A 27,079-nucleotide genomic window follows, 5' to 3' on the forward strand; every position below is an offset into this window, starting at 1 on the left:
CAAGTAGACATACACAAAAACAAGAAGAAATATACTTCAAACACAAAATGTGAAATACATAATTGCATTCATTGTGCTTTGGTCATCTCTGAGATGCTAATGGAGTTAAATCATTGAAGCATGTAATTAAGCTCCTGATTAGTAGTCTGGTTGTATAATTAACCATAGGAATAATTTTGCATAAAACATTTAATAAGAATTCTTCACAAGTTGAATTCTTAATAGAATTATACTGTATGTTATTAATAAAAATGGAAAGAAAATAACTGAATTAGAAAAAAGCTGAGATTAAAAATCCTTGATTAAAATTTACTTTTGCAAGCCTTTGCCTCAACTAGTTATAAAAACTATAGATTTAGTAATGCAAATACAAGTATTTTTAAAAGTCAAGTACATTTTTAGTTTCAATATAAATTGGCTGCTTGTAAGTGATGCTTTAAAATTTTTTTTACCGTTCTAGAATACTGAACTGGAGTTAATAAAAATAATTAAAACAACAGACATTCATATATTTTATATCAACAGCAGTCCATGGAAGATTAAAGATTAGACCACATTTTATATTATTTCTAGTTCCAAATACACAAGTATCTTGGAATCTATTTGCTACTGCATGTATAGAGCAGCACTTAATTTTACAGGATATCAAAGTTCAAATGAAAAAGTACTATATGAAAAAGTACTATATGGTATTACTGGTAAAAAACAAACAAAAATCACAACAGGATAGGTGCTGGTGGCTGATGTCTATAATTCAAGCTACTCAGAAAGCTGAGATCTAGAGGAACATGATTAGAGGCCCATCTGGACAGAAAAGCCTATGAGACATCATCTCCAAAATAACCAGCAAGAAGTATAACTAGAAGCATGGGTCAAGTGGTAGAGCACCAGCCTAATAAGCCTGAGCTCTGAGTTCAAACTCCAGTATCACCAAGACCCCCCAAAATACTATAAGTATTACAGTAAGTAAAATATGCATATTGTTAGTACATGTATTTTTGTACTCATGTGACTAATATTTAACAAAGCAATGCAAATTGATAATTAAAAATATTTATACATTTGGCCCATCCTATGTAATTGTACATAAATTAACAACAATCTGTCTTTACATAATGAGGATTAGACCTCCTCTAAAAGCTTTGGCTGACTGCTTCACTTAAGGGCAATTTTTTCCTATTATAAGGATAAGACATTTGTTATTTGATGAATTTCTGTGACACTTTATCATAAGCCTAGTGATGCCTATAGTCTAAGCATGGCTTTGATATTTGGTTTCATATCTGTTACACTTCTGAAGTATTCTAACTGGCACCTCCACAGAAGCAGTAATTGTGCTCTAATTGTGCTCTGTATATTTTATTATATCATAATAAACATAATGAAGGTGAGATATATAATTTCTTTGAATTTTATTTATTTGTTTATTGACAGTCCCTGACCCTCTTTGTACGCAAGGTTAGTGCCCTACTACTTGAGCCACATGCCATTTTTGGCTTTTTCTGTGTAGTTTATGGGAGATAAGTGTCTCACAGACGATTCTGCCCAGGCTAGCTTTGAACTGTGATCCTCAGATCTCAGTTTCCTGAGTAGCTAGGATTACAGGTATGAGCCACTGGCACCTGGTGTTTGATTTTATTCTAAAGTTGATGGCAAGTAACTTTTAATTCTGAAGTACAATTAGCTATAATTAAACACAAATAGCATATCAAACATAATTTTACAAATTTAGACAATGATAGAGTACTCTCTACAATGATATATTCAAATTATTATTTTTAAGTATGTGTGGTATTTTAATGTAAAATTTCTATATAGAACTGCTTGAAAAAAGTTTCTTTTTGCCAGTCCTGGGGCCTGGACACTGTCCCTGAGCTTCTTTTTGCTCAAGGCTAGCACTCTACCACTTAAGACATAGTGGCTTTTTCTGTTTATGTGGTACTGAGGAATCGAATTCGGGGCTTCATGCATGAAAGGCAAGCACTCCATCACTGAGACACATTCCCAGCCCTTGAAAAATTTTAAGCTTAGATAATAAAACATGTCTTGTGACATGACAAATGCTACCATTCCTTCCTTATGACAGAGTTTACTGTTGATTCTATGTGTCCTTAGGCACTTTCCTGATGAGTTTGGTATCAACAATGCTTATTAGACTGTATTTTTTATTGTATCTTTGTATGTATAGGAATTTTTGCCAGGAACTAGGACTTTATCTTTCTTATAGCTTTTCTCTGGGAAAGATTAAGTATTCATAAATTTTTTGTGAGATGCATGAATGAAAAGATGCTCCGATATTGGGGAGATTACACATTTAAGTTGTTCATTGGAGTCTGTTCTCTGTTCTATTCAAGGGCATACCTTTAAACAACTCTCTTCATCCTACAAACTGATACCTCTCACTTTCTTATTTCTCTGCTGGCCCTTTACAGAGAAAAACTGTTTTCTCTATAAAACTTTTTTTCTCTGTAAAATCTTTTACAGAGAAAATTTCTTTATATCAGCTTCCACCTCATTTCCACTTCTACTTCTCATATCTCAAACGCTTCCTCTGCCCTTTACCAAATCTGCCACCCTCAAGGTCACTACAGCTTCCATGTTGTTTAATCCAGTACTATTTTGAACCCATTGCTTTTCTAATTTATCTGTGGCATTTGGCATTAAGGATTAATTTTTTCTTCTAGAAACATTTCTGTACACAGGACTCTATCCTCTGGTTTTCCTCTCTTCTCTTAAATTTGCATGTGTTTTTCAGAGCTAAGCAATGATGTAAGTTCCTTGGGTTTCTCTGTATTTCTGTACATTTCCTCTTGATATTTTTCATAGTATACTAATTATGGTCAAATAAGTATTTACGAAATTAGTTGCTAAAATCTTGTCTCCCTTATAGAATGTAAATTTCAAGATAAAAGAAACATCTCTGCTGTTTATTGTGTTCTCTCTGAACTTAGAACCCTGTCATAAACAAAAGAACTGCTCAATATTCATTAACCACTTGTCAAGAAAGTAAGCAGGGGATTTTATATGCTGGACCTTAGTTTTATACATTCACAGATTTCCCTCCCTCCCTCTCTCCCTACCTCCCTCCTACCCTCCCTCCCTTCCTTCCTTTTTTCCTTTTCTTTTTCCTTCCTTTACATTTAAAGCAATATCTGACCTATTCTTTTCATTTTCTAATAAAATAAGCCTTATAGGACTGTTTGATAGTCAATTGAGAATCAGTAGTATTGTTTCTTGATTACCTTCCTAAAAATATTTATGTTACCCCTATGTCTGTTGAAATACCACTCAATTGTTGCCTTTTTCAGTTGCATCAATTTATTCTTCTCTAGTTTCCCCTCTTCTCCTCCCTCCTTTTCTCTCTCCACAAACATGCTAAAATTATTGTTTCAGAATAATAAACAGTACCTGAGAAGCAACATTCTTAGAGTTCACAAAGGATTTTTAATGTCAAAGATTCTCTATATATCTGTCATACCATTTAATTCTCACAAAAAACTTTCTCTAGAGTCTGAGAAAATGTATATACATAAACTCATCTGTTCTAAATATTTTAAACAATACTTTGATGAAAATGAATGTAGTAAAGAATAGTTAAGCTATAACCTTGGTCATATACCCACCAAAATCCCACATACCAGACAGAAAAATTACTTTCAGATGGTTGACTGCATTTCTAGAAAAACATCCTGAGGCTATTTAAGGTAGAGAGGCACACATTTTAAGAGGAGCAAAACTGAATTAAATGGAAAGTCATTAAATTTTAAAGGATAATGGTAACATAACTGGATCCAATCAAAAATAAAAATGGACACTTCTAAAATACATTGTCCTCTTGCTATACTCAGCATTAATACAGACTTGGACAAGAAAGGTGACAAGCATGCAAATAATAGGTGGCCAAAAGCATATGGTTCCTAAGTCCCTTAATTTAGTTGTTTGGAACTTAAAAAGCCAAGAAATTTTTATTTGACATTTGAGTCTTTAACAAAGCTATAGATGTCTATTTCAGTAGTTCCCAAAATATATTCTACCAAACATTAGTTCTATTAGAAAGTTAATAAGTATTATGTGACAAAAAGATGTGATGCACAGATATATTTGGAAAGAATGTTATTCCAAATTTAACAAGACTTTTTTTTTGTCAGTCATGAGGCTTAAACTCTGGGCCTGGGCGCTGTCCCTCAGCTCTTCAGCTCAAGACGAGCGCTCTACTGCTTGAGCCACAGTACCACTTCCGGTTTTCTAGTGGTTTTTATTGGAGATAAGAGTCTCACAGACTTTCCTGCCCGGGCTGGCTTTGAACTGTGATACTCAGTTCTCAGCCTCCTGAGTAGTTAGGATTATAGGCGTGAGCCACTGGCGTCCAGCTTAACAAGACTTTTAAAGCTGCTAATGTGCATTTATTAATCTCCAAGGGCAGGACACAAATGCAGTGTCCAAATCTTATTTAACCATATAACCTCTCTTTTACAGACCCTCTTTCAGAGCTAGTGATCTGAAAGAACACACTTAAGAAAACGCGGGAATACGTTGAAAGCCAACAGTAACAGCTCTACTTAAAATTTACCCAGCTTTCCTTTATTTCCATAGGGAAAATGCCTTCTGATTTCAACAAGAAAAATGTATCACTTCCTGCTCCAGGGGATATCATGACTATGTTTTCTATTATAGGGAAAGATGGGTAGTCTCAGATGCTCACAACCTTATACTACTTTTGCCCAGGGAATATGCTGAGTAGATAAATATATACTTCCAAAGTGATTTCAGATTCTCTGAATTAAAAAAAAGTGATAAGGCAATCTCTTTGTTATATAATGTCTCTGGTTTTGATATTCTGGTATCTGCTTGTGTATTCAATTTATCTGTCAGTTGATTCTTAAGTCAACAGCAGATTGTCAACATTTCAGGCTAGAACATTCCTTATTGTGGGTCCTGTGCTAGGAATTGGCAGGATACATAGCAGCATTCTTATCCTTTACCCACTGGATACCAGCAGCACCCTGCCAGAATTGTGTGGCCAAAAATGCCTCCAGAAATTGCAAAATGTCCTTTGAAGGTCAAAACTGACCCTACATAAAAAGCACTAAATTAGTGTCTATTCTTGGTCTTCTCATTCTATCTATAAGAGGAGCACTAGTTCATCTCGTTTATATCTTTTGTTTGATTAATTCATTTGAAGATTAAAAAAATCTTTGTTAGCTGTATCAGATTTGTTATTTGATAATTTTTCCATTTTATTTATAAAGTCTTTATTTCTATTTTATTGGCAGTATGGGGAATGTAAGCTCAGGGCTTTGCACTTGCCAAGTAGGTGCTCAAACCTCTGAGCCATGTCCAGCCTCAAACTTTCTTTTAATTTCTTGGTCAGCACAGGGGCTTGAAATAAAGGCCCTGAATTGTCACTCAGCTTAGGCACTTTCTATGAGGCAAGAGCTGTGTTACGTAATTGATGTATGGTAGAATTATACACATTAAGATAGAAATGTCTTACACAGGTGATTACTCTAATTTTTTACATTGAAAACATTTCTATTTCTATTACATTTCTATTTCTTTGTCAAAATACTACTAAACGGTTTTTTCTATTATGTGGTGTTTTATAATCCTCATCTTGATGCTCAAAATAATTAACATCCAGTCTTTATGAAATGTATTAAATAAATTCAAAGGAATAAGAAATCTAAGTGAATAAGAATTCCTATAAGTATAATGCATATCTCCTAATTTCTATGGATAGTTCATTTTTAGGAATGGAACATTTTCATTCATTTCCAAAATTGCTAATGTATGATAACAAAACTTTTATTTGATGAGGAAGATTATTTATAGTCAAACAATTGCAGGAAAAACAGTGGACATATACTCAGAAATAAAAGAAGTGTGGATGCATTATATATATATTTATTCCTTTAAGAATGTTTGAAATAGTGCTATTAATTAAAATTTTACTGCTCTAAAGATAAAGAAAAAGGCAATGCTGAAATATTATTAGAGACCCTAGAATCTACAGATAACTATCCCTACTTCACATTGATAAAATTCAGTTTATTATGTCATTGCCCATTGGTCCTTCATCATGCTCCTCTAGGTCATTCAAGTTGGTTGCTTGCTATTCATGTGGATAAAAAGATGTTGTTTGGTTTTCCCTTGCTCCAGGACTCAAGTTGAAAATGTTCCAGCATAATGCTACAGATATTAATTGTGCTCAATGCATAGTGCATGAAATGGCATGAAAACTATTTTTTCTTTTTTCTTTTTGTTCTGAGATTAGAACTCAAACTCAGTACCTGACACTTATGCTCATTGGCTGGTGTTCTACCAAATGAGCCATGCTTCCAACTCTGAGGAACATTTTTAACATAATAACCTTGCATTCACTTATGGTTTTTGTGGTTGTTGAGGCACTGGATTTTCAATATATCAGAAAATGTCTGGATTCCTGCCTTAAATCAATACAGTCCTGTGCTCTTATTGTAAAAATGTTTTCCTCTTCTTTTTTTTAATTGGTCGTGGGGCTCAAACTCGGCCTGGGTACTGTCCCTCAGCTATTCAGCTCAAGGCTAACACTCTACCCTTGAGCCACAGCACCACTTCTGGTTTTCTGGTGGGTAATTGAAGATTAGAGTTTCACAGACTTCAGTGCCCTGGCTGGCTTTGAACTGGGATCCTTAGCTCTCAGCCTCCTGAGTAACTAGGATCACAGGCATGAACCACCTGTGTGCCCAGCTTTCCTCTTATTCTTTTAAAGTATGACCATACATAGCCACAGAGGACTCAGTTGTGTCTTTTAGTAGCTCCTATGCATAAAAATGTGCTACAAAAAAAAAACAAAAAAAAAACAAAACAAAAAAAAATGTGCTACAGTGGAAGGGCATGATACAAGGGCAAGGAGTCCATCAACAGTGAAAAGGTAAAGATGATGAAAAACATTATTATTCTGAGAAGTTGCCAAGCAACTGGTATCATTACACTGAATCTATGCTTTGAAACCTAAGAAGATGACACCAAATACTGATTCGATAGCATTTCCCCTCCTTCTAGTTTTCCCATTAAACTTTCTATGTGATATTGATAATAATGAAAGTAAATTCTTAATATACTTGGTAGTAAGGCAATTTACAATGCACTGTCATTAAATTCTCACAAAAACACTATAAAGGAGTTATCATATTCATCCAACAAATGAAAAAAAAGACCTAAAGAAGCAACTTGTAAAAGTAGCATACATATGATGGAGTAGTCAGATGACAAGGCAGTATTACTGAATATGGCTGGTGGTATAGTGAATCATACTAATCACTCATCTAGGTTGTTTCCCAAATGTTATGTGTGTCCAGAAATAATAATAATTATTATTCCTCCTCCTCCTCCTCCTCCTCCTCCTCCTCCTCCTCCTCCTCCTCCTATTTCCAAGTACTAGGTCTTGAACTCAGGGCCTGGGCACTGTCTCAGCTTTATGCATTCAAGGTTGGTGTTCTTGAGCCCAAACTCCACTTCTAGCTTTCTATTGGTTAATTGGAAATAAGAATCTCTCCAACTTTTCTGACTGGACTGTCTTCAAACTGAGATCTTCAGATCTCAGCCTTCTAAGATTAAAGGCTTGAGCCACTGGTGCCTGACCAGAGATTATTTTTGTTTAAGAAAATGAAGCAAATTTTATGCTGTTCAATTTTTTTTGATATTTGGTTACTGAGCCTTTATTTTTTAATTTAATTTAATTGCTAAGGTGATGTGCAGAGGGGTTACAGTTACATAAGGTAATGAGTACATTTCTTGTCAAGATTGTGTTGTCTGATTTTTAAATGATATAACACATTGTTTCTCATCTTATCCTTCATTTTACACTCTTCCCCTGAAATCTATCAATGCTATGCTCATTTGTCATTCAAGTAAGTTCCTAGTAAATGTATTTTATATTGTCATGAGTCATCAACCAATGAGGTTTGGTGACAAATTTCTCTTAAATTAACATTTATCTTCTTCAACATAAATACAGAAAATTCTAGAATATAAAAAGAATGGACATACTGCTTATGTAATAATAAATGGACAATCTATACTGGTGGAATAAATTAAATTTTGGTATTAGCTCATGAGACAACATGGGCCAAGATAACAAAGATGACAGTTCTCTGAAGGTATAGCAGAGCAAAAAAGGTGAGAATACCTACAATATTACAAATTAACTGCCAATAGAATAGTATAGATGAGAAATTATGCCAAAACCCATTACTTTATGAAAGAAGAGCATATGTTTGGAGGACAATACAAAGTAACTTTTTATACATAATTATTACCCAAGAGCCGTGAGGAAATAAGATATATAGCAAGAAATAAATACATTTTTTAGATCCAGAGAATGGGTGTAAATGGCTGTGGTTAACAAGTGAGTGGGGGAGATAGAAAGGGCGAGTTAAAAAAAAAACACACAAAAAATACCTTTGCCTTCTGTTAGCTCCCATTGGTTAATTTTGAACTAATCAGTAAGGACCCTTTTCTCTCCCAAAGTATAAGTACCACAATAAAAGTGATTAATTTAAAATTGCAAAGGAAAGTACACAGACTTCCCATTAAATCCATTCTTTCAATAGAAACATAGTCTTTACTACTTTAACTTTCATCGACTTTATCTCAAAATATTGCAGATGTACTAGATTAGCTATTTGTGACTGGGTTACCTTCTGGATCATGCATGGAAAAGTAAGAGTCCAGATAGGGACCAATCAAAGAAAGAGAACTATAGGCCCATTTCTTTAATGAACATCAGTGCAAAACTTCTCAATAAAATTCTGGTCAACCAACCTCAACATCTAACCAAAACATTCATACACTATGATTAAATGGGATTCATTCCAGGGATGCAAAGCTGGTTCAATATATGCAAGTCAATTAGCGTAATACAACACATCAATAGGAGCAGGGACAAGAACCACATGATCATCTCAATAGATGTAGAAACAGTATTTGACAAGATCCAATACCCCTTTATGATGAAAGTTCTGGAGAAACTAGGAATCTATGGAATATTCCTCAATATAATAAATGCTGTATATGACAAACCTACAGCTAGCATTATACCTAATGGTGAAAAGTTAAAACCATCTCCTCTAAAATCAGGAATGAGACAAGGATGTCTGCTCTTTCCACTCCTCTTCAATATTGTATTGGAATTCCTAGCCAGAGAAATAAGGCAAGAGACAAACAAAAAAGGAATCTAAACAGGGAAAGAAGAAGTAAAAGTCTCCCTCTTTGCAGATGACATGCTTCTGTATTTAAAGAACTCCATAGATCTTCTCCCAAGTTACTTGTACTCATCTAAAATTTTGGCAAAGTAGCAGGGTATAAAATTAACCCATAAAAATCAGTAGTGTTTCTATATACCAACAATAGCCTCAAAAATATTTAGGAATTAACTTATCCAAAGAAGTGAAGGACCTTTATGATGAAAACTTTAAAAACCTAATAAAAGAAATTAAAGCAGATTTAAGGAAGTAGAAAAACCTTCCATGCTCCTGGATAGGGAGGATTAACATCGTGAAAATGTCAATACTGCTCAAAGCTATCTACAAATTTAATGCAATATCCATTAATATCGCAACAATGTTCTTTAATGAAATAGAAGAAGCAATAAAAAAAATTAATGTGGAATAATAGAAGACCCCGAATAGCAAAAACAATCCTTAGCAGGAAAACAGTTCTGGAGGAATATCATAATCAAACTTCAAACCCTATTATAAAACCATATTTATAAAATACACTGGCACATAAACAGGCCTGAGGACCAATGGAATAGAATTAAAGATCCAGACATGATCCCACACACATATGGCCACCTAATCTTTGATAAGGGAGCCAAAATTATCAAATGGAAGAAAGACAGCCTCTTCAACAAATGGTGCTGACAGAGTTGGCTACACACATGTAGAAACCTGAAGTTAGATTCTTATATATCACCCTGTGCCAGAATCAACTCCAAATGGATCAAAGACCTCGAGGAAAAGCAGAGACCCTGAAAATATTACAGAAAGGGATAGGGGATATGTTAGGGCTTCTTGGCACAGGATGAAACTTTCTAAATAAAGATCCAGAAACACAACAAATCAAAGAAAGGCTGACAAATGGGATTGCATGAAACTGCAGTTTCTGCATGTCAAAGGACATAGCTAGCAAGATCAATAAGGAGATCTTCACTCACTATACTATAGACAAGAGCCTCATATAAAAAATGTACCTAGAGCTCAAAAAATTAAACCCCACAACAACAAATCTTCAAAGAAAATTCCATCCCATTTAGTGGGCTAAAGAATTAAAAAGATACTTTTCTGGAGAGGAAATAAGAATAACCAATAGATACCTGAAGAAATGGTCAACATCTCTGGCCAGAAAAGAAATGCAAATCAAAACCACATTGAGATTCCACCTCACTCCAGTTAGAATGGCCATTATCAAGAAAACAAATAATAAGATGATGGAGGGGATGTGGCCAAAAGGGAAAGCTACTACACTGGTGAGAATATAAACTGGGTCAACAACTCGAGAAAGCAGTATGGAGGTTCTTCAAAAGGCTAAACATACAACTACTCTATATCTAACAATCCCACTCCTGGACATTTACTCAAAGGAACACAAACAAAGCCACAAAAGCTACCAGCACAACTATGCTCATTGCAAAATTATTTACCATAGCTAAGATATGGAACCAGCCCAGATGCCCTTAGTAGATGAAAGGATCAATAAAATGTAGTATATATACACAAGGGAAGTCTATGCTTCCATCAGAAAGAATGGCATCACCCCATTCGTAAGGAAATGGAAAGACTTGGAAAAAAACTTATTAAGTGAAGTAAGCCAGACCCAAAGAAACATAAGCTCCAGTTTTCCCTCATTTGTAATGACTAGTATATGTCTAGGATAGTCCTAGCAGAGGATCACAATAGCCCAATAGCTATAGGACCATATAAAATGATGCTAATTGAAATGAACTCCAAGATATGGAAACAATAGGTTCTTTGTTGTTGTTGTTCTTAATATATTTTTGTGAAGTTCTTTCTTTTTTTTTCATTTTTTTTCTTCTTTTTTCTTTTCCTTTGGTTTATCCCCTGTTGTCACTGTTTTTGGTTTTGGTACCTTGTGTCTTGTATATACTATATATATATATATATATACATACATATATATATATATATATATATATATATATATTACATACACACACACACACCATATATGTATGGTTTGGGAAGGAAAGGGGAATCACAAAATGGTGAGATAAAGGACAAAGGATGAACCAGTGTAACAGTGATATTCATAAGACACTATGTTGGAAATGAACTTTATAACTTGGGTGAGGGATTGGGTAGAAAGGAAAATGGGAGAAAAACGAGAGGAGGCAATAATGTTTGACAAGAAATGTACTCAATGTTTGACGAGAAATGTACTAATTGCCTTACTTATGTAACTGTAACCCCTCTGTACAACACAGTTACAATAAAATTAAAATTGAAAAAAGTTAAAAAAAGGAAGAATCAAAGATAAAAAAGAATCCTGAATACATGGGAACTGTAGGTTCATCTATGTTAGAAACACAGTATGTTCATTCTAGTTAAAATCTACCTTTATTTAAATGGCAGATTAATTTTGTGCCTCTTAAGAGAATACAATAACTGAGATGAGATTGTCCCCAGAAAAGCCCATCTAAAGATTTTTAAAGAATAAGGATACAATTGCATTTTGAATAAGTTATGTTACCAGTAAATATTCATTAAAAATAATAAAACCCTTGACTTATTTTAAATTGGTAACATCTAGCATGCAAAAAATACATGCAATGCTAAGAAGATTTTCATACACTATTCTGAGCTAAGGTGCTACGCATTCTTGCTTATCTTTGTAAATTCGGGAATAATTTTAATGTCTTGTCTCATTTTGATGATATTTCACTTAGAAGTACATGATGACCACTGATTAATTATAAATACTAAAACACAATCAAGTATTTTCACAACCCAAAAGCTTATGGAAAGGAAATTGAACTTCACATGACAGACATATATTTTAATACAAACATAAGAGATGATCTCTTACCATAAGTTGGGGTGCTTTCTCGTCTTCCTTGACTACTTGATCTTCCTTTCTCATATTCATAGCAATACAGGACAGTGTCTTCTTCAACAATGTTAAACCTCTTTCGATATTCCTGATCCAGGAATGAATTTGGTGATTCCGATCCCTTATGCACTGGCTTGCCCACCATATGTCCTCTGAGGTCTTCACAAGGAAGATTTCCTTTTTCATCCCTAAAGAAAAGTTAAAGTAAAAGAAGAAAATGTAGGAAAGTGTTAGGTAGGTTAAATGGCAGCAGGTTGTAAATAGAAGTATTCTTCCCACACATGCTCTTTCCAAACTTTTTATGAGAAGTACAGGATAATTTAAAATTGTTTCTGTTTTTCCAAAAGCAAGGGCTCAAAAAGTTAAACAACTTGCCTCAATGTTACATGGTTAAAAAGCAGGAGTAGTGACGGGCTACAAGTCTTCTAATTCATGATCTATTCAAAGTTTTACAACATCATATTAGAGAAAGTATTTTAGCACATGACTTACCTCTAGCATTTGAGGTACTAGATATAATACTAATAATTTTAGTTTAGCTACATGGCTTTCTTCTCCCAGTTTCCCCAATTGATCCTTGGTACAATTTGCATTGCTAGAAAACAAAATATATATACGATCTATCTCTTATATAAGGGGGCTAATTTGTTCTTCGGGAACAAATTAGCACTATATAAACTAATATTGTAATAATTTTGAGACATATATTATTAACTTAAAATAATCTTAACAAAGAGAATTAGTTTCATTATTCAAACTCCATTTCACCTAAGAGTAACAAGATACATTCATGGAATTCATTCTAAATGAATGTATCAGTATTTTAAAAACACCATTTTTTTGTGTAGAAAAGGTGGAAAAATCTTATAAAATATGGAATTTTACAATGGGGCTTAGGGCAATAGCAAGTTGATTTTAGGATTCTAAGTAGAAAAGTCTCTAATAATTTATAGGATTCCCCATATTTCATTTAGGATTGGTAACATTAAACTTGTATACCTTATTAAATATTGGGCTAATTACCTATGAAGTTTATTTTTAAAATTTATTGTTACTATAGAGGTGATGTACAGAGGGATTTCCTTTTTTTTTTTTTTTTGTCTTCATGGGGCCTGAACTCTGGGCCTGGGCGCTGTCCCTCAGCTCTTAAGCTCAAGACTAGCACACTATCACTTGAGCCACAGTGCCGCTTACGGCTTTTTCTGCTTATGTGGTGCTGAGGAATTGAACCCAGGGCCTCATGCATGCAAGGCAAGCACTCTACCACTGAGCCACCTTCCCAGCCCCTATGAAGTTTTTTGTAGCAAAGTTTGTCTTCTAGAACATGACTATGAATGTAAAATTAAAGGTTTCTTCTCCTTATACATTATTAGTTACCTTCGTACTTCTTAACTGTTTCTAGTTATCCTAAACAGTGCCATGAATCAGTGCTATCAAACTAGAAAAAAATAATTATATGTTAAGTGCAAAGAGTAAAATCTCAAATTAACAAAATAAACTGAGTGATATTTTAATTAAGTCCCATTACAGCTTATGAGCTATAAAAGTAGTGTTGAAACCAAAATGAGTCTCATTCCAACAAAAATAAGTATTTATCTGTGAACAAATGCTTAGATGTACAAATGTATGCTATATTTCTAGTATTTTATGTGGAATGTAATAAATAATATTCTCAAGACTGATTGAATCAGCAAGTTGTCTTATCAATTTAACAAATCACAGCATGAGGCTGCCATTTATATTGTCATTTTCTAAAATAAAAGTATGACATATAATCAGAATTTAACTGCACAGTCATTTCTGAGGCAATATGAAGAGAATAAATTCAAAATTCAGACAGAATTTTTATTTTCATTTAGCTGAAAGCCTTTCCTGAACAAATTGCCTGGTATTTTTTGTTACTGTTAGTCCTCTATCAAAAAGAAATTGACACTGCAATTAGCTTGGAAAAGGCACTAAAGAATTCATGGCACTAGAGAGTAAGGTTATGCATATCTGTAAATGGGCAGACTTCTCTATGAGGGTCATGACATGAATGCTAATGCAGCTGAGATCAGAGTGTGATTCAGACCTATTAATTCACCATGTATTTATATGGACATGCCTGGTGGCAGAAAATTGCAAGGGCTAGCTAGTATTTTCTACTCCACAATGTGTAAAGCAGCAACAGGGCAGATTTATCAGACATATCTATATAGAATCCACTTGAATAATGCTAATTTAAGAAAAATACAAAGCAAAGCTAAACATAAGAATGTGTGTATATGCTATGTATATGAGTGTGTGTGTGTGTGTGTATATATATATGTATATATTGGTGTAATGATTCCCTGAAGAACTCAATATACTGTAGAAACTTTACAGCTTTTAATTTCTAATACATGAATAACAAATCTACATCTTTGCTTTGGAAAGGATTTAAGGACACAAATGAAAAGAGCCTTGCTTTAGTGGATTTTCTTTGCTTCTCATGCACATAATGAAGTTAAGAGAAATTAGTAATTACACTTCATAATTATTCAAAGATTGATAAACATTTCATATGCAATTTAGAAAGGGAAACTGGGTTAAGTTTAAAATGGATTATATCTAAAATGTATTTATGTATGATAAATAATTATAATACATACAATAGAATTCTATCCTAATTTCACATATTTCACATATATGAATGCTTTCTTTTTCAGTGAACAAAAAACACTTTTACAGTTTTTTTTTGATAAATGTTTTCTAAGAATTCAATCATATGAAAAATTCTATTCAACTTGACAACTAGTACTACCTTTGTATTTTTAAGATGTGAAAACTTTATTATTTACAATTTAAGCTAAAATATAATTTATATATGTTCACATTCCAAAATATTGCTGTCCTGTACAACAAACTTTATAATGTGGGGGAAAATGTTCAGAGGAGTTAACTTTAGTCAACCACATTTATCCTTAAAATGAAAGAAAAGAAAAAATTTGCCAAGCCTGTATCTATATAGATGAAGGCAACCATAAAAAGCTTTATAACTTCAACCAAAATAAAAAAGGTAGATAATTTTTGTAGGTTTGTGCTTCAAAAGGGCTCTGATGTCTGCTGTAACAAGGGTATATTATTGCACAACTAATAATTTGACTAAAATATGTTTAGAATATTCTATTTAAATATGTACTGATGAACTAAAAGTCAATTAAAGTGAGGTAGTAAACATGATTTATGAATTTTATTGGTTGCTATGAAGCTTTCAAATAATACTGACAAAAAGGATCATCACATTGACATCTTCACTTCTCAAAATCTCTACTATTTTAAAATAGTATGTTTAAACGTTTCATTGACTTAAATATGTTGCTTTAATAATACCCTTTAAAATATATAGTTTTAGATCAGTGGCAAAGCACTTGCCTAGCAACTGCCACACTCTAGGTTAAACCCCCCAATATCAAAAAAAAAGAAAAGACAAAAATTAGTTAATAATATCTTAAACCACACTGAGAGGATAATCTTCTATCCCTTTACAGTGTATTTTAAGTACTTTTTGGGCAGAATACACATTTTATATAACATTTTCATCTCTATCTAAGAGAAAAGTAATGAATGTTTAAAATACTAGAAATTTGATAAAAAATAATACATCTAAGTAGAAAGCAAGAAATTCGATAAAAATGATACATATAAGTAGAAAGTAAGACCTCTCAAAGAATTATTTGCACTGAAAAACATTTTTAGTTACAATGAAATCAAACCATAGAAGAATCACTTCCTATTTGGAGCATATAGAATTAGATTGCTTCTCACGAATGAATATTCAAAACACTGATAGTCTCTTTTTAGGTTTGGTGGTACTGGGTTTTGAATTCAAAGTTTTGTACTTGCTAGGCAGTGGGATCTGCTACTTCAACCATACTCCAAGATGCACACTTCTTCACTTTTAAAATCTTTGTAGATAAGGTCTCATGTTTTTACATGGGGCTGGTCTTAGATTTCTAATCCTCCTGCCTATGCTTCCTCCTCCTACATAGCTGGGAATCATGGGTGTGAACAACATGACTGGCTGACACTGTTTTAAGCTATTTACAGCAACTTGTTTTTACTAAGGTATTAGATGAATTTATATATCTGATTGTAAACTGAATATAAAGTTAAACATTATACATTAGAAAGATTTGTGAAATGCCAGCTTGGTAATTTACATTTTCTAATAACCCATTTTTCCAGATATATTTCTCAAAATGGTGAGCTAAGATGTATATAAAATGATTTATTAATATAGATTTATTAGTAAACAACAATGCAGTATTTACAGATATGTATATTTACATGTAGCATTTAGATACAATGTCTGTATCATCCTATATAATAGAATAAATATTTCTGAAATAGTATACTTACTGAAATACAAAATAACAAAAATTGCCTGGTGCTGGTGGCTCATGCCTGTAATCCTAGCTACTGAGGAGGCTGAGATCTGAGGACCTCAGTTAGAAGCCAGCCAGGGCAGGAAAGTCCATGAGACTCTTATTTCCAATTAACCACTAAAAAGCCAGAAGTGGAGTTGTGGCTCAAATGGTACAGTACTAGCCTTGTGTACAAAAGCTCATGGACAGTACTCAGGCAGAGTTCAAGCCCCAGGTGTGGCACCAAAATAAAAAAAAGACTAATAAAAATTAAATACAAGGAATTAAATTTTTTTGTATACTAAAGAAATTTAATATTAAGTATAGATTGGAAATAAGAGGGGTTAAATAACTGTTTTTGAATGCATGTAGAACTAATTTAAAAACCAAATAAAATTCTTTGATTGGTATTAATTACATACCATTATAGGTGGTCCCTTTCTATAAATTTTGTATTCACAGGGCTGTACTTCACAATATTTTTGGACAGAATATATTATAGTAAAAAGATATGTATTCTTTCATTCTTGTCATGAATTTCTAGTAAGATTCTGGAAATTAAAAGAGGTATATCCACAAGAAATCTAGAAAATAAAATTTAAAGGTAATTTATTCTCTTGTAAATTTTATTTTCTGAAAAATTATTAATGAACTAATGAAGTAAAAGCTGTAGATATGGATGGATGTTTTGTGTGCGTGTGTGAGAGCTCTCCCTGCTCTTTCTTTTCCTCCTCCTCATCTACAATCAAAGTATAAAATATCTAACATCTAACTTTTTTTTTAAGTGGTTGTGGGGCTTGAACTCAGGGCTTGGGAACTGTCCCTGAACTTTTTCAATCAAAGTTAGTGCTCAGCCACTTTGAACCACAGCACCACTTCCAGTTTTCTGGTGGGTAATTGGAGATAAGAGTCTTATGGACTTTCCTGCCCAGGCTGGTTTTGAACTGAGATACACAGATCTCAGCCTCCCGAGTAGCTAGGATTACAGGCGTGAGTCACTGGCAGCCCAGCATATTTAATATTTTTATCCTTTAAAAAAATGTGTGAAATGCTTCAAACTAACCTGAGACTTCCTGGCATTTCTTATCCAAATATCCTTATTTATTACTTACTAAAATAATAGTTACTTAATATCAGTTTCCTGTTGTAGGTAATAATGATTATTTAACATAATTTGTTATTGATATCAATACTATTGTTAACTAAAATATATTCATGAACACATTTTCCAGGATGTGTTCATTTTCCTAAGAAAATATCCAAGGCACTTGCTATGCTACTCTTTAGCAATAAGACGCACAGAACAATAGGAAGTTAGTTTTATACCTTGGAATATATGGCTCTGCCGGAGGTGGGGGAATGTAGAGGTCCTGAAGGGCAGAACTGTCTCTTTTGGTGGGTGTACTGATGGTGCTGGAAGGCGTAGCAACGCTGCTTGTGGGACTTCTAGGTATAAGAGGCTGGTTAAAATGAAAAAGAAAATACATACGCACACAAACAACACACAACAACAACAACAATGATACATAGTTATCATTTCAAACTTATCTATTCCTGCAAAGTTTTTCAACTTGGCTGAAAATGAAGAGATATGTTACTTAGCACATGGATATTCCTTTGAATCCTCAAACTCAAATCATTTATATTTGGAGTCTTCACTTAGTTCCCAACTCACCTTCTTTTCTGTGGTCTAACCACCTAAAAAGCTATTTATAAGGTTAAAAAAATACCATAGAATGCTTTATAATGGAAATTCTTATCTCAAAGGAACTTATTTAAATTAAATTTATTAGAATCCCACTTTTGAAAGATAAAGCTACTTCAGATCTTTTCCCCCAAAAGGCAAAGCACACTCTTAGGTTAGCGGAATGCACAAATTTGCAGAAAAGGTAACAAAAATTGAGTATGAAGCACCGATACAAGAGAATGTTTTCTTAGAAAATGGACTTATTTTCTGTCAATATAAACATATATATCTCCTGAAGGCCACTTTATAGTATATCTTCAAAAGTATGGTGATTAATGTCACACAATCATTTCACCTTTAGAAGGCACACATATATCATTTTAAATATTTTTAATTTCATTTCTCGAGATATGTTTATGCTTATATGTAAGTACTAACTAGGAGGTTGCTTTTTAAAGATACTATACATATATAGATATATCTATCTCTCTCTCTATATATATAATTAAATGGTACATTAGGATGCAGAAGCTTAAGAGCACTCCCAATTTCAAGCTTCACAGTCTGAAAATAATCGTGGTTTGAGAAATTATTCTAAAGTGAAACTAAAATTGACAAATTTTTATGTTTATCTTACAGATGTTTCTGAATAACTATGCATACAATTAACATATCAAAATAAGAATTAGTGCAATTTCAAACACAAAATTAATGATCACAAGATGAATTGTATTTTCACATGATGAGATGCTGCCATTAGCCAAGTATGGAAACACTTTCAGCATATCTAAGTAGACTCACAGTTCTATTGCTTTAGCATGAACTTCTGGACATTCAAATAAATGCATATTACAACTATTTTATATTGTGACAGTATTTAGTACAGGTAAACAATCTTTTTTTAAAGGTCATGCATAAATACAGTGGTAAGTACAATGTACGTCTTTGGGGCAGGCTACATCAGTTAAAACTATTCATAATTTTGATCTTCCTTGTTACACAGCTAATCTTAATAGCTTGAAATGAGGCACCTGCAAAATGACTGTTAAGTTTTAATCTATGTGAAATAGAAGTTAAAAAAACAAGGAAAAATGAATTATAATGTATTTGGAGGCTTTACATATTCCATCTTATATCATGTGTAAAAACTGCCAGAAGCTTTACATGATAATTGAAGAATTTTAAAATATTGTGCAAGTATGAGGTACAGATTTCTATGTTTAACAATACCTTATTTTTGGAATACTATCTAGTTTAATGATCCTTGTTTTTGGAAACAAAGTCCTTGGTCATGGAAAGTCCTGAGTCACTTTTACTGATTAATGCCATGGAGCCTGAGAAAATATATCTTTCTAAGGATGTATTTAGTACAGCTATACTAAACATTGGAATGAGAAATTTAGTTATTTTATATACTCTGCAATGTGACTATTTATAGTTGTTTTCTTCTTTCAAGATATCGTGTCTCTAAATAGAAATAACATTAAACAGTAAGTCTGACAAAAATTTCACTAGAAATGTAGTAAAGTTCATTATGCAGGATATCAATTTCTAGTACTTATAAAATCATACACTGAGAGAAAATGAATTCCAGTTTGCTTTTCTAATGTTCTAATATTTCTCTTTCTTTAATATATTGCAATACAAGTGAACTTAAAGTTCTCAAATCATAAGCTTTTAAGTTAAATTTTTGTTGGATTTCTTCTTTTTTAGGGTCTCGTTTGGAGACCTCTCTTTTACTGTTATCATTGATAGAGCTAGAGATTACTTTGCTTGTTTAGAACCTATCTTTACCACCTCAACTAAAAGAAAAAAAGGGAAGGAAAAAGGAGTAGTCATCAGTGCAGCTAACTAGGTACTAAGTGTGAGGTAAAGACTCAGAATATTTTATTTTGCCTGGATGATTACCGTGACTGACTGCTTAGTACATCTTTTTATTTCCTCTTCTCAGGAATTTCCTCATTAGCCCTGTCAACTCCCCTTAAGTTGCTTTTGTTATTTATCTACATTTCAGTTTTCAGCAAGGAGCTGGCATTGATGTCATCAGTTAAAATGTGATTTGCTAAGTAGCAACAAAATACATAGAGGAGGAAGATTTAAAAGTGAAGACATACCAGTTTTGATTATATCATACTGGTTCAATTGAAATACTTGAAAGAAACAAGTTGCTCTTATAAAGCAAAAAGAAAATAATCTCTGACTGAGAAGTAATGAAATGTATTGCAACTGGTTTATCATATGGTTATCATCTGGCTTATCAATATATTTCACACCATGTAAAGTTCTTGGTAAATAAATATCCAATACATCCAGTAATATTCTCTGTCTCCTTACTGTGAGACTATTGTCAGGCTAGTCAAAGTTAGAAAGTAAATATTCTTCTTGAGTATTACTTCTAAAATATCCAACTTTGACATTAAGCAATGAAAAAATGTACTAAAGTAGACGTTTCCTGAGAAAATAAAAATACTTAACTCAAAAGGAGGTCTCTGTAAAAATTTAAAATTCTAATCGCTTATCTGTTTTGAAAGTTGGACAAGAACTGAAATAATGTAAAACTCAAATAATTAAGAATGGAAAGAGGCATTGAAGAACTTCAGAAAGACAGGTCAAAGTAAAGTAGATCAGGCATAAATGACGAAATTAGCTGAAGCCAGTGAGAAAATCTTAATTGTAACAAGGGACATTAAAAACACAACCAGCACCATAACCATTTGTGGGAAAATACACGAAAAAGAATAAACAATGAGGGAAGAGGTGACACTGTTGAAAAAGAAATGTACTCAATGCCTAACTTATGTAAATGTAACCCCTCTGTACATAACCTTTACAATAAAAATTTTAAATAATAAATTAAGTAGCCTTTAATTAAAAAATAAACAGCATTCAATTCAAATTTTCATAGGCATTTTTCTTAGGTTAAAAAAGTAAGAGTATAATACAAAAAGATAGCATTGCTTATCTCAACAAGTTACTTTTAATCATTTGTTCATAACGTTGTATAATAAAATCAATTACCATTATACTATAAAGAGTTTTCAATTTAAGAAAAAGTAAGAATAAACATTAGTAATAATTTCTTTTACCATTTAACACTCTTGTCTCTTGCACTGGTAAAATTTTTATGGGAAAAATATTATGAACTATCAATGTTTATGGGTAAAATAAAGGATTTTACTTTTAGACTGATCTTATTAGTCAAGAAACATGAAGCTTTGGTATAACTGGATGTTCCGCTCTGATATGCAACCACATTCAATGTAGATCATTCTAAATCTCACCCAAGGGGGTTTATTTCCTGAAAGGAACTTGTCATAACATTTAGTTTTCATTTCTAAATATTCCTTTTGACATAAAGCTCTCTTTCACATATTCAATAAGGCTCCATCAGGGAAGACAATTTGCATATGTGTTGTTACTCTTGTAAGATTTCTTGAGAGGTCACTGTCATTTATCTCTATAAATGTTTAAATCCTAAATAGACCTCATTCAACAACACATATTTATAGTTTTCGGTCCATTAATGGTGATACCAGGCTCAGAAATCTTCCAGGTAGAAGACATGTATTTTTCATAGTTAAACTACATAAATATTTTAAATTTGTATTCTAAAATATGGTATGGCACAAATCTTCCTCTGAATCATGAGTAGTAACTTTAACCAAAAGGTACCACTCATCCAGCTTAAACTTTATTAGAAGATTAAAAATTGTAAACTAAAAATCTTCAACTTTTGTAAGGGATCATTGAGATCTAACTTTAAATCATTTGCTGAATCAGGGCATTTTTTTTCTTTGTACCTCTTAATTCTAGCATCACTATAGAAACTGAGTACATCTAAAAGTTACCTGTGTATCTCTGAAACCATTATGGTTTTAAAGCCTATGAATAAAGAATCTATATTCGACATTGCAATTTTATTCAAAATACTTTACATTTTACATCTTGGCAAGTATGTTTTAATTTAGTTGTCCCTCTGTATATATAGTAAGTGACTCTGTTTTGATGAAGATATAAAAGTCTTTAATGAAACCAATGACAGAAATAAAGGCAGCCCCAATATTCAAAAGATTAAAACACTGCATTAAGTTGTTAGTTCTAAAATTCACTAATGAAAAGTTTGCACAGAGCTCGTTTTTGCCTTCTAGGGAGAAAATACCAACTGAAATACAAATGATTACATTACATATAATACCTAGTCAATGATTTTATTTCCTCTTGGGAATAAGCACAAATCCAAGTGCATCACAACAGCCCAATATTTTAGCACAGAACATTTGTACAAGTCCCTTGTCAGTTCAGACAAATTCTTGTTATAATTCTCAACACTAGTATCAGAATATTGCTTTATGTTAACAACTCTTCTTTAATCATGTAGAAATACATTTCAGAGATGTATTCTGGATTTGGGGAGGCAAAATTTTGTATACAATCCTGTAAATTTCTTGACCATGTAAAGAATGTTCGATATAATTTGGAAAATTACTGAGCACACATTTTCCTGGCCACGTTTTTCTTAAGTAGCAAGTTATATGAAAAGAACTTAAGCAAGGGAAATGCACATAGTCAAAACTTTTCCACTGTCAGTTTTTTCACAGCTTCTACTAGAATCCAAATTCTAATAGTTTCTATGAAAGGATTAAGTCTTGTTTCATAAGCATGTATATTCTCTTTTAAAATAAGATCAGAAAGAAAATAGACATTATTTTTTGATTGTAGATTTATCAAGAAGCAATATCTAAATGAAATTTAAAGATACAGATATATGGAATTAAATATGTATGTAGGAACATAGTATATAACTAATATAGATTCAAGAGTTACACTACAAAATGGCTTTTCCCACAAATATCAGAATTTGTTGCACATTGTATTGAGGCTAATAAATGAATTTAATTTTGTCCTGTCCAATCTTATAGGCATAATTAAACTGACAAAACTGAGCTTCCATTGTCAAATTATAATAAATATCATTCTTGGGATATTAGCCAGAGGAAAAACAGATATTTTAGCACTATAGGTGATTACTTATAGTTGCTGTTAATATTATGAAAACATTTGGCTCAAAATCACAAATGTGACTTAGATGCTTTAGTTCATTTGCTTAAATACTGGTGAACTGTAACGTGATGTGACAATTGCTTGAAGCTATTTACTAATTTGAGCATGTCAGATATAAAAGTGCTACTGCCTCCCAGTTAGTACATTTTCAGTTAAATGTATTTTTTCTAGTGCCATATCTAATTTCGTTGTTTTCTTTAAAATGTTCTTTTCAAACAAAACTCTCAGACACATACAAACTTTCTGTCACTTATTTTTTTCCAGTCACATGAACCTGTAATCTAATACTGAAAGAAATTTATGGCATTTCTGTTTTGCTTTTTATAGAATGACTTTAACCATTCAGAGCTGTTTGTACTTAGACTCTAACATTATCAGAATTCTATAGTTATACCAATTAAGAGACAAATTTGATGTTATGGCTATTTTCTTTCTGTTTCTTTTTTACTCAGAGTTGTTTAAATATCCTGCAAAAATGGCATGAAGGTAATGCTAAACAATAAAACTGAAATGGAAAAGCACAAAATCACGCAAGCAACTATGCCATCAATGTAAGAGACTTGTGAATAAAAATACAGTTTATGAATAAAATTCTAATCACACAGATTTAGGTTATTTTTAGAAAAAGTCTTAACAATATCTAAATCAGTTTGTTGAATTCCAGCATTGATTTTAGTGATCACTTTTGAGATGCATTCTCCCCCATAAAAGCTGGGTTACTAAATATTTTTTGAACCACTGATTCCCCATGATGATTTCAATGAAACTTCTTGGCAGTGTCCAATTAATTCACCCATATATCTCTTGTGAGAAGAAAATGACACCACCCATCCATTTTCATAGTACATACATACTAATTAAAACAAATATCTAAAATATACATTGAGGTTTATCCAGAGTTTCATGGGCTCTCTTTCATTTAATAGATGGACTTGACCCTGAACAATCACCATGCTTACCCAAATCAAAGGTATTAGTAGAGGATTCTACTAAGGAAATGCTTTGAAAAACAGTTCTCAGAAAGTAAGGAATCCCTTGTTTACCTTCTTAGAATAAAAGATGCTATCTCAAGTAAGACGTCTCTGTTATTTATGAATGTATGAAGATGACAACATAATTGAATTCTTCTGATGTAACTGAATCTGCTTGTAGTATTTGACTAATGTTAGCTCTAAGTCCTTTATTATTTATTGCAAAATGTTTGAGAAGTCAGGAATTTATCAAAAAAAGCCATAAATTTCATGGAATGTACTGATGAATTTGCTCTGTGAGCATGAAGTTGAATTGTATGCTTTTGTTTATTTGGCTATAATTTGCAAAGAAATTCCAAATCAAAATTCATCATTGTAGTTAATTAACACTGAAACTCATGATTAATTTGAACATTTTAGGGAAAAACCTTCTACATTCAGTAATGTGGTATTCTTTAATAATGTTTTACTTTAGGGTACTATGTTGAATTTGAATAACTGTATTTCCTTCTTAGTTCTAAAAAGATGCATATAATAGTGTCTACCTCCATACTACATGAATTTTGCTATATTTTATCTGAAAAGACTAGCAGGTAAGTTAAGCTTAGTATAGTATAAGGAAAAGATGAAAGACATACTGAGTTATATAAAAGCCATCTATTCTTTTTTTAGTAATCTAAGTAATCTCTTGATGTACCCTATGGAAAAAAGAAATGGCATAATGATGACATAATGCACATTTCTCCAAGTTTGAATATTAAGGATTTATATTGAAATGAATTAATGTGTTCTGACTCCATTTTATTTGTATAGACACCAGAAGCAAGAAAACAGTAATAATGGCATTAGTGTCTACATAGAGCACTGTTACATTTAGCATCTATGTTTCACATCTGAGGTAATTATGTACAAGGAAGAAATGTTTACCTCAGACAAAGTCATTAAAGCATCTACTGTTACCTTCAAGATTGTCTCATCCCATTATATGACTTATCTCCTTCAACTTCCAGACCCCATTACCTGCAGGATTTTGTCCATCTTTAATTGTATAAAAACTGCTTTTATTCTAGAAAAAATTCTAATTAAAATACTCTTCCTGGCATCTGCATTATAGCATGGGTCAAAATCTTAAGACCAATAAAGAAATCCTAATGGCACATTTTTTATAGGTCCTCAAAATAGGTTGGAAGGACATCTGGTGGAGGTGGTGGTGGTAGTCTATATTATAGAATTTATACAGTTTCTTACTCCTAAGTTTTTTGTTTCAGCACTACTAGGAGGAATTTAATTGACACAAATGCTCTCCTGCTCTACTAAAATAACCTCAACAACTGAGGTAATCTCCAAAAATGTTAAAAGTACATTTTTTTCTCTTCAAGGGTATTATTTATCTATAGGTGGTTGATCTTGGTCAATACATCTTAGGTGAAGCATATTTAGCTGAGATAACAAATGTGTTGCTACATATGTTAGAACCTGCATAAATTCTGATTTCCATTCTTTTTAAATTTGGCATTTTAAGAAAGTAAATATACAAATACTTTTAGCTTAGCCTAATAAACAATGAGGAACAAATATTAGTTATCTCATAAAGCAAATTTCTGGGCATTTAGGAATGAACTTAAAATAGTACCTAAAATCTATTATAATTATGTGATACTGAATACTGTAAGCCATTTGGTATCACTGTTGTGTAGCTATGAAAAAATATATTAAATGTATTGTATATGTAACAAAATATTGGTCTTCAATTTATTTTAATGATTCTTGAGTATCCTATGGTGTTCACTCCCCAGTCTGTGATGGTAGAGAAGAGTATAAGATTGGAGTAAATTATCAATACATTTGCTAGAGAGTGTCCTTTACACAGAGAACATGGATCAACAAGAAATTAAAGTGTAGTGTGAAAGTCCCTTTTATGATGGACAAGATATTAAATTTAATAACACATATGCAGAGAAGAGTACAGGATGGATGAAAGTATGGGCCTATTCTTCTGCGATTCCACCTCTTCAAACTTTGATAGAGAGATATTTGGTGAAGACGTTAATAGGAAACTCCAGAGTAGAACAACAAAGCAATTTATAATGCAGTGAGGAAAAAAATGTGATGATAACGTCTGATTTCTCACCTATGATTAAATCAGGCAACTATTGATCTCTGAACTTCAGTGGCAGTCAGATGTATTTGATAATAAACATACAGTTGAAGTAAAATGAATTTGGAGATATTAATATGATTTACATTTATTCATTTGAAAAGTGGGTTCATATTAAAATGTTAACAACTAATGTTGAAACATTTTGTTTTGTATTATTTAAATATAATGCCAACTTTGAGGAGAATAAATACAATAATGTTTTAAACAACTAAGAATCATCACAATCCATAAGGCCAGTTATGTGAAATAATTTACTTATTAGGAAAAAAGCCATGAGTGGCCAAAGGTACTAAGTACAGAGCTTAATAACATTACATACAAGTGACATCAATGCATTTTCATATATTGCATCCATGATTATTCTGAACAATGGCCAGTATGTTCGATTCAATGGGAGATTTAACTTTTTAATTAGACTGATACAAAAAGCTAATAATCTGCTATTTAAAAAATACAGGGCATGTAAAAGAAAGACTTCCTATGATAAGTTTAAAAGTTCTATCCTGACTGAAGTGTACGGAAATCTATCACTTCCCTGACTTTTGCCAACCAGAATATTTTGTATCTTTCTGGATAACTCTTAATGAATACAATTTGTCACTATGTAGAGTAATATTTTAGAGTAATATTTTGTGCTGAAGAAAATTCTAATGTAACAATTTCTCTATTTTTGCCACCCTATAGGATAGAAAAAGGAAAAATG

General features: G+C 32.4%; 1 protein-coding gene across 4 annotated transcripts in view; it reads right to left on the minus strand.

Moving 5' to 3' along the window:
• The window catches only part of Cnksr2 (connector enhancer of kinase suppressor of Ras 2), a 218,098-nt gene that overhangs the window by 76,217 nt on the left and 114,802 nt on the right, over window positions 1–27,079 (minus strand). For all 4 annotated transcript variants that reach the window (XM_042670199.1, XM_042670198.1, XM_042670197.1 and 1 more), the window contains 2 exons: window positions 17,823–17,956; window positions 12,088–12,299 (listed from right to left, as the gene is read on the minus strand). In XM_042670199.1, the coding sequence (XP_042526133.1) occupies window positions 12,088–12,299; window positions 17,823–17,956 (346 nt within the window). The remainder of the gene's footprint in view (window positions 1–12,087; window positions 12,300–17,822; window positions 17,957–27,079) is intronic.

The sequence above is a fragment of the Dipodomys spectabilis genome, unplaced genomic scaffold (assembly GCF_019054845.1).
Source record: "Dipodomys spectabilis isolate Male_0828 unplaced genomic scaffold, ASM1905484v1 ptg000526l, whole genome shotgun sequence".
Lineage (NCBI taxonomy): Eukaryota > Metazoa > Chordata > Mammalia > Rodentia > Heteromyidae > Dipodomys > Dipodomys spectabilis.